Genomic DNA, 9,777 nt, shown 5'->3' on the forward strand with positions numbered 1-9,777 from the left:
ACTCGCTTGAGCCCAGGAGCTGGAGGTTGCTGTGAGCATGATGCCATGGCACTCTACCCAGGGGGATAGCTTGAGGCTCCGTCTCAAAAAATAAAAAAAAATAAAAAAAATAAAAGCCTGCCATGGCAATTGCAACAACAACAAAAATAAACAAATGGGATTTAATTAAACTGAAAAGCTTTTTGTACAGCTAAGGAGACAACACCCAAAGCAAATAGGCAACCTACACAACGTAAAAGGATATTTGCATATTTTGAATTAGACAAGAGCTTGATAACTAGGATCTATAGAGAATTCAAATTAATCCACATGAAAAAAGCCAACAATCCCATATATCAATGGGCAAGAGACATGAATAGAACCTTCTCTAAAGAAGACAGACAAATGGCTAACAAACATGAAAAAATGCTCATCATCCCTAATTATTAGAGAAATGCAAATCAAAACCACTCTGAGATACCATCTAACCCCGCAAGAATGACCCACATCACAAAATCTCAAAACTGCAGATGCTGGCATGGATATGGAGAGAAGGGAACACTTTTACACTGCTGGTAGGACTGCAAACAAATACAACCTTTATGGAAGGAAGTATTGAGGACCCTCAAAGAACTCAAATTAGACCTCCCATTTGATCCTGCAATCCCATTACTGGGCATCTACCCAGAAGGAAAAAAATCCTTTTATCATAAGGACACTTGCACTAGACTGTTTATTGCAGCTCAATTTACAATCGCCGAGATGTGGAAACAGCCTAAATGCCCACCAACCCAGGAATGGATTAACATGCTGTGGTATATGTACACCATGGAATACTATTCAGTCATTAAAAAAATGGAGACTTTACAGCCTTTGTATTAACTTGGATCGAAGTGGAACAGATTCTTCTTAGTAAAGCATCACAAGAATGGAGAAGCATGAATCCTATGTACTCAATTTTGATATGAGGACAATTAATGACATGGTGGGGGTGGGGGAAGGGGAAAGCGAAGAGAGAAAGGAGGAAGGTGGGGTGCGGAAAGGTAGAGCAGAAAGAGGGTAAGAGGAAAGGGAGTGGGTCTTGGTGTGTGACACACCTTTTGGGGGCAATATACAAACGTAAGAGAGACATTACCTAACAAATGCAATCAGTGTAACCTGGTTTCTTGTACGCTCAATGAATTCCCAACAATAAAAAAAAAAAAAGAAAGAAAGAAAGAAAAAAATCTACACATCTTTTGAAGAGTACTAACGATGTAAAACTCTACTAATAAAATTAAGTCTATCCAAGTTCGTCTAAATCAATTCTATTTTTACTGTTCGTTAAGCACAGAAGAAGTATAATGATAGTAATCTTATTAGCTGATAATTTCTATTGATTTTTCTAATAAGTAGCTTCATATAATTTTTTTTTTTTTTGAGACAGTCTCACTATGTAGCCGTGGCATCACAGCTCACAGCAACCTCAAACTCTTGGGCTTAAGCGATTCTCTTGCCTCAGCCTCCCAAGTAGCTGGGACTACAGGTGCCCACCACAATGCCCGGCTATTTTTTGGTTGTTATTATCAATGTTGTTTGGCAGGCCCAGGCTGAGTTTGAACCTGCCGGCTCCAGTATCTATGGCTGGCGACCTAGCCACTGAGCTACAGGCACCAAGCCAAGCTTCATATAAATTTAAATACCTTGATACACAGGGGAAAATTCAAAGAGCTTTGTATATACCTGGAGTGGAAGTTAGTTTTACATAAAATAACTTTATAGACTTTAAAGACTTATCAATAAATATCACAAATATTTACTTGCCATACCTGTTTCATAAGTGTCTTATTTACGACAATATCAGAAAAGTTCATATTAGGCTTGGCACCTGTAGCTCAAGTGGCTAAGGCGCCAGCCACATACAACAGAGCTGGCAGGTTCAAATCCGGCCTGGGCCTGCCAAATAATGACAACTACAACCAAAAAACTAGCTGGGCGTTGAGGCAAGAGAATTGCTTAAGCCCAGGAGTTGGAGGTTGCTGTGAGCTATGACGCCACAGCACTCTACCTAGGGCGATAGCTTGAGGCTGTCTCAAAAAAGAAAAAAAGACAAGTTCATATAATTGGTGATGGTGAACATTTGGTTCTGAACAGTCAAACTTTCACAAGTAAATCAAAAATTACTCTAAAGTATCAATAAATCTATTCTTATAATCGCATATGAAAACTAGGATTAGAAGAATAGACACTTCAAAGTACAGGTGACCCTAAATTCTCCTCTTCGACATATTTTTTGCTATTCCACTTATCATTCCATTGGTTCATATCTTTAATTTCCTAATTGTAGGACAGAGCAGTAGCTAATGTCTATAATTATAGCACTCAAGGAGGCTGAGGTGGAGGACTGCTTAAGCCTAGGAGTTCGAGGTTGCAGTGAGCTAAGATGACACTACTGCACACCAGCATGGGTGAGAGGGAGACACTTCCCCCCCCCCAAAAAAAAATCTAGGCCAGGTACAGTGGCTCTTGTGATTGTTGTACTCTGGGAGGCCAAGGTGGGTAGATCTATCGAGGTCAGCCTGAACAAAAGTAAAAGACCAGTTCAAGACCAGCCTGAACAAAAGTAAAACTCAACCTCTACTAAAAATAGAAAAACTAGCCAGGTATCAGTATGCACCTGTAGTCCCAGCTACTCTGGAGGCTGAGACAAGGGGAACACTTGATCCCAGCAGTGAGGTATGAAGCCACAGCATTCTACCCAAGGCAACAGAATGCCTCTGTCTCAAAAAACTAAATAAATAAATCCTGACTGTGTATCTTTCCAAAGCTATTGTAGTCTAAAAAACAAAAGAATATTTAAAAGGGGCATATAACCCAAAACTCAACTATTATTAAGAATGGCTGGGGGCTGTGCCTGTGGCACAAAGTACTGGGGTGTCAGCCCCATATACAGGAGGTGGCAGGTTCAAACCTGGCCCCGGCAAAAGGCTGGGGAAAAAAAAAAAAGAATGGTTGGGGTCCGTGCCCGTAGCACAGTGGTTATGGCACCAGCCACATGCACTGAGGCTGGTAAGTTTGAGCCCGGTCTGGGCCAGCTAACCAACAAGGATAACTGCAACAAAAAAATAGCCAGGCATTGTGGCAGGCGCCTGTAGTCTCAGCTACTTGGGAGGCTGAGGCAAGAGAATTGCTTGAGCCCAAGAGTTTGAGGTTACTGTGAGCTGTGACGCCACAGCTCTCTACGGAGGGCAATAATGAAACTCTGTCACCAAAAAAAAAAAAAAAAAAAAAGAAAAAGAAAAAAAGAAAAAAGAATGGGGGCAGCACCTGTGGCTCAAAGGAGTAGGGCACTGGCTCCATATGCTGCAGGTGGCAGGTTCAAACCCAACCCAGCCCTGGCCAAAAATTGCAAAAGAAAAAAAATGGCTTCTCAATAAAGAAAAAAAATTCCTAGTTCTGGGTATACCTTATTTGGGTAAGGATATTTTAAGATATTTGCTGATTCAAAGTATAGGAATTATTTTCAAAACGCTCTCAAACATGAAATTTCTGACTTTCCTTGGTACCTCTGGAAATGGTATTCTCTAAGTTCTATCCCTAGAGACTGATTCATTAAATTTAGATTGAGTATAAGAGAACATATACATATACATATATATATATATATATTTTTTTTTTTTTGAGACAGAGTTTCACTTTGTTACCCTTAGTAGAATAATGCCATGCCACTGCGGAGAGTTTGTATTTTAAAAGAACCCCAAGTAATTCTGTCAGGCTCTTTAAAACCACAGGATCTCATTGTATCTTTTTTGGTTTTGTTTTGTTTTTGAGACAGAGTTTTGCTTTGTCACCCAAACCGGAGTATAGTAGCACAATTGAAGAGTTTACTATAATCTTGAATTTCTAGATTCAATTGATTATGCCTCTCAGCCATTAAAATAGCTAGGGCTACAGGTGCGTGCCACCATGCCCAGGTAATTTTAAAACATTTTTTGTAAAGAAGGGATCTCATTATATTGTTTGGGCTGGTCTCAAATTCCTAGGCTCAAGTGATCCTCCCAAAGCACTGGGGTCACAGACATTAACCAACCCACGCCTGGCCTCTTTTGGTCTTTATCTTATTATTTTTTGAGACAGAGTCTCTGTCTCTTACCTTGGGTAGAGTGCTGTGGTATCATCATAGCTCATAGCAACCTCAGTCTCTGTGGCTCAATTGATCCTCGAGCGTATCAGTCTCCCAAATAGATGGGACTACAAGGTCCCTGCCATAACACCCAACTATTTTTTCTATTTTTAGTAGAGACAGGTCTCACTCTTGTTCAGGGTGGTCTTGAACGCCTGAGCTCAAGCAATCTTCCTGCCTCAAACTCCCAGAGTGCTAGGATTACAGGTGTGAGCCACTGCCTGCCTGGCGCCTCTTTTGGTCTTTAAAAGTATGTGTTTTATCATTCTTCCATTCATTTTTTCTCATAGGCAGGCAGTATGATAATAAAATCCAAGTTTAATATATTACCTAAGAATTCAATGTGTTTCACGTTGAAAAAATGATTTTATCCACCAAGCGGAATATTTTGCTCTAAAAGAATTAGAGTATATGTAGTAATACGAAAAATCTCTAAGACACATTAAGTGGAAAAAAAGGCAAAGAGAAAAATAGTATGATTGATATAATCCTTTTTAGATGAATAAAGAGAAATAAACTGCTAATAGTGGTTACCTTTGGGGAAAGAGATTGATGTAATAGAACAGGAATGGGAGAGGAGATGTAGAGAAGGAGAAAGGAAGTTTTTATTTTCTTTGGTTTTTCTACATTATTTGAGTTTACTAGTATCTTTTTTAAAAAAGTAACCTGGTTTGTAGCAAATATGCAATAACATGCAAAAAAGTTTTGTTTTAAAAGAACAGCAAAAAATATTAGCAATACTTTCCAATTATGGTGACTGCTGCTTTTTTATTCTTTGATAACCAAAGCAACCAGTCAAAGGAATATTAATAGTCAGTCTTGCATAACCACAGGTTCCACATAAATGGATCCAACCAACCTCAGGTGGAAAACACAGTGAATGTGGGATGCAGAACACTCAGCTACAGAGCTGACTTTTCATACCAGAGGGTTCTGCAGGGCTGACTGCAGGACTTGAGCGTCCACAGATTTGGCATCCACAGGACGTCTTGGAACAAATTCCCCACAGGTAGTACTTCAAAGTTCTCTCCTAAAACTTACAATATTAATGCTTAGCTTTCTTGCCAGCTCTTCATCCCTTTTCAGTTGTTCTTCCATCTCTCTTCGCCTTTTTTCGGACTGTCTTTTTTCCTCTTCTTCTTCCTCTGCCAATAATCTCTGTATATATTCTTCACTGGCTTTGCTTTCTTCTTCTTCACTGGCTCGTCGCTCTTCCTCCATCTTAAAAAAAATGATTACAAATAACACTTCGCTGAATGTTTTAGTATACTTGCAATGTTATGTAATAAAATAAAGTAATAAAGTAAAGTAAGAATTGGCAGGAATTTAAATACCTCAAATGAGGTACAAATCTGGAGAGGCAAATTTCTGCATAAGAGTTCAAGTATGCTCTCTGAGGAAGCCTTCCTCAGTCAGCTCAATGAAACCTTGCAGAAAGACTTAATCCTTCTCACTTCATTCCTTATCACAGTTTCTACTACACTGCCACACATTTATGGAAGCGTTTCTTGGTAATACTTTCATCAGTTATGGAATGATGTGTACTCACTAATTTAACTCTAGCTTCCTTTGTTTGAGCTCAGGAGTTTGAGATCAGCCTGAACAAGGGCAAAACCCCATCTCTACTAAAAATAGAAGAAACATTAGGGCATTGTGGCAGGCACCTGCAGTCCCAGCTACTCAGGAGGCTGAGGCAAGAGGATTACCTGAGCCCAAGAGTTTGAAGTTGCTGTGAGCTTAGATGCCACAGCATGCTAGCCGAGGCACAGAGTGAGAGCCTGTCTCAAAAATAAAATAAAGCTGCCTGTAGTCCCAGCTACTCTGGAGATTGAGGCAAGAGAATCGCCTAAGCCTAAGAGCTGGAGGTTGCTGTGAACTGTGACACCACAGCATCCTACTGTGGGCGATAAAGTGAGACTCTATCTCTAAAAAAATAATAAATATAATATTAAAATAATTTTACCTTTAAAAATATTTAAAATATTGTAGCTACTAGTAAAACTTAAATTCCATACGGGCTCACAATGTGTTGCTACCAGGCAGCACTGATCCACCCAAAGCTGGAGAGTAGGAAAAGTATACAGGTCTTCTGGTACCAGTTAATTTCAATGGCTCCCTGTTCCCTCTTTCCCCATTTAGGTACTTCAAAATTAGCCCTTGATGCTTTCCTCATCTACTATCCTTTTTACATCCCTTAAGCTCAAAACTTCAGAGAAATGAACAATTCCCTTCATGCTTGAAGGCTTATAGGGATAGCTATTACTAAAGAAGAGCACCAATTATGAGTAAATTAAAGCTGGTTTATTAACTATTTGAATATGTAGAAAAACAGCGCCTTTATACATACAATAGAATTATTCACATTTTAAGATACACTACTTATATAAGCACATAAAACTATATTAAACACAGCAAAGAAAATTTCCAAAAAAAGACAAACTACTTAGCACTTACCTTGCTTACCTCCTCTTCATATTCTCTTCTTAATTCCCCAGGTTTACTTAACAGATGAACTGGCTGATAGTCATCAACTGTTTCTTGTCAAAAAGAAAACAATATTATATGTAAAACAGAATATTATGGGTAACTTGAGTCTTCTATCACAACTATAATAATATAAAATAAGCAAGGCTGGTCGCAGTGGTTCACATCTGTAATCCTAGCACCTTGGGAGGCCAAGGTGCCAGCCACATACACCTGAGCTGGAGGGTTCGAATCCAGCCTGGGCCCACCAAACAACAATGATGGCTGCAACCAAAAAATAGCCAGGCATTGTGGTGGGCACCTGTGGTCCCAGCTACTTGGGAGGCAGAGGCAGGAGACTCACTTGAGCCCAGGAGTTGGAGGTTGCTGTGAGCTTTGATGCCATAACACTCTACCTAGGGCAACAGCTTGAGGCTCTGTGTCAAAAAAAATAAAAATTGGCTCAGCGCCTGTGGCTCAAGTGGCTAAGGCGCCAGCCACATACACCTAAGGTGGTGGGTTCGAATCCAGCCCGGCCCGCCAAAACAACAATGACAGCTGCAACCAAAAAATAGCCAGGCGCTATGGTGGGCACCTGTGGTCCAAGCTACTTGGGAGGCTGAGGCAGGAGACTCGCTTGAGCCCAGGAGTTGCTGTGAGCTGTGATGCCATAGCACTCTACTCAGGGGGACAGCTTGAGGCTCTGTCTCAAAAAATAAAAAAATTAAAAAATTAAAAAATAAAAAAGAACCATATGTTTTGGTGGGTGCCTGTAGTCCCAGCCACTTGGGAGCCTGAGGCAAGAGAATCACCTGAGCCCAAGAGTTTGAGGTTGCTGTGAACTATGATGCCTGCCATAGCACTTTACCAAGGACGACAAAGTGAGACTCTTTTTCAAAAAGTATATATATGTAAAAGCAAAATTAAAATAAAATGTACAATTATTAATAGCTAGAGTAGCATCTTCTTTCGGAATTCCATTTTAAAAACATGGGTTTGGGGCTCAAAATGCCACATGAATGCATAACCCTTCCTCTAGACTCCATTAAAATAACAGTGAAGGAATTTTTTTTAAAAATGTAATCTATCTGGCTGGGCATGGTGGCTCACACCTGTAATCCTAGCACACTGGGAGCTCAAAGCAAGTGGAGTTCAAGACCAGCCTCAGCAAGAGCAAGACCCTATCTCTAAAACTAGCCAGGCATTATGGCAGGCACATGTAGTCCCAGCTACTTGGAAGGCTGAGAGAAGAGGATCACTTGAGCTCAAGAGTTTGAGGTTGGCTGGGGGCTCACACCTGTAATCTCAGCACTCTGGGAAGCCAGAGCGAGTCCGCTGATCCTTAAAGCTCACGAGTTTGAGACCAGCCTGAGCAAGAGACCCCATCTCTAAAAAACAGCTGGGCATTGTGGTGGGTACCTGTAGTCCCAGCTACTTGAGAGGCTGAGGCAAAAGAATCGCTTGAGCCCAAGAATTTGAGGTTGCTGTGAGCTATGACGCCACAGAACTCTACTGGGGGCAAGAAAGTGAGACTCTAGTCTCAAAAAAAGAGTTATCTAACATGATGGGTGCAGTGGTTCATCAATATAATGAATGCCAGGAACTAAGAAGGCTACCTAGGAGTTTGAGACAGGCAGTAGGGAACAGAGAGGAGAGGGTGACGGGAGGAGACAGGAAGAGAAAAACAAGCCAGGCAGGGTGGTACAGTGTCTATAGTCCCGTCTACTTGGGAGGCTGAGGCAGAATTGCTTGAGCCCAGGAGTTTAAGTCTTCAGTGAGCTATAATCACGCCACTGTGCTCCAGCCTACATGACAGAGTAAAACCCCTATGTTAAAACAAAAAAGCAATATTACAATAGCAGAGATTAGTTGAGGGAATTAATCAATAAACAAATTTTAACAGATTTCTGGAAAATGAGAAGCCAACAAAAGAGAGGTGACTGATACAGCAGAATGAAAATATAACCCTTAAAAGGGAAGGAAAGCTATCGCTGAGGTGGGAGGGAATCTACCTCCTATCTGCCCAGAGTGCGGTTTGGCTGAGGCCCAGAAACACAAGGCACGATAGAGTCCAGAGTGAGTATGTATGGGGCTGAAAACAGGAGAACTCAATGTTTATAAACAGTCAAATCAGAATACTCGCCCTTTGCAATCTGGCCATTAGGGATAACAAAGTGAAAAAGCTCAGGTTTCTACCTGCTTACCATAACAATGTCTGCCAGCCACCAATACCCCTTCATGTACACAAAGATAAGGGCCTCATTTCCAAATACCAAAGCTACTCTAAGCATCCTAAGACATTTGAAATCTATGTATGGGATTAAACAGAAACAGTAAACTATGGGAAAGAGGGAGAATCACCCTGCAGCTAAAAAATAATTCAGGAGGGGCGGCACCTGTGGCTGAGGGTAGTGGGTTCAAATCTAGCCCCACCAAAACTGCAACAAAAAAATAGCCAGGCGTTGTGGTGGGCGCCTGCTACTCCTCAGGAGGCTGAGGCAAGAGAATCGTCTAAGTCCAGGAGTTGGAGGTTGCTGTGAGCTGTGTGACACCACAGCACTCTATAGAGGACAACAAAGTGAAGACTCTGTCTCTAAAAAAAAAAAAAAAAAAAAAAAAAGGGAGATAATCTCAGTGAAGGTTTAGGAGTCTCCTCTATCAGGGGTGTTGGGTTCAAACCCGGCCTAGGCCGGCCAGACAACAATGACAATTACAACAACAACAACAAAGTTAGCTGGGCACTATGGCAGGCACCTGTAATCCCAGGTACTTGGGAGGCCGAGGCAAGAGAATCGCTTAAGCCCAAGAGTTAGAGGTTGTTGTGTGCTGTTACACCACAGCACTCTACTGAGGGCAACATAATGAAACTGTCTCAAAAAAAAAAAAAAAAAAAAAAAAAAAAGAAGGGCTGCAAATAAAGCCCAGGTAGGTAAGAGGGACAACACATATTATAATACTTCTAATAAAGGATGATAAGATATATACTAAAAGTAGAAAAACTCGCTGGGCACTGTAGTGGGCACCTGTAGCCCCACCTACCTAGGAGGCTGAGGCAAGGGGATCACTTGAGCTCAAGAGTTTGAGGTTGCTATGAGCTATGATGATGCTATGGCACTCTATACAGGGCGATGGAGTAAGACTCTGTTTCAAAAAAAAAAGAAAGGCTCGGCGCC

At 41.2% G+C, this 9,777-nt stretch overlaps 1 protein-coding gene across 2 annotated transcripts in view; it reads right to left on the minus strand.

The window, feature by feature from the left end:
* The window catches only part of RNF168 (ring finger protein 168), a 25,710-nt gene that overhangs the window by 7,134 nt on the left and 8,799 nt on the right, over nucleotides 1–9,777 (minus strand). Inside the window, exons 2-3 of one of the 2 annotated variants that reach the window (XM_003792668.3) lie at nucleotides 6,596–6,678; nucleotides 5,183–5,362 (exon numbers count right to left, since the gene is read on the minus strand). In XM_003792668.3, coding sequence (XP_003792716.1) covers nucleotides 5,183–5,362; nucleotides 6,596–6,678 — 263 coding nt within the window. The remainder of the gene's footprint in view (nucleotides 1–5,182; nucleotides 5,363–6,595; nucleotides 6,679–9,777) is intronic. The other variant, XM_012806910.1, reaches the window with a different exon arrangement.

This window comes from Otolemur garnettii, unplaced genomic scaffold (assembly GCF_000181295.1).
Source record: "Otolemur garnettii isolate 467f Iridium unplaced genomic scaffold, OtoGar3 scaffold00060, whole genome shotgun sequence".
Classification (NCBI taxonomy): Eukaryota; Metazoa; Chordata; class Mammalia; order Primates; family Galagidae; genus Otolemur; species Otolemur garnettii.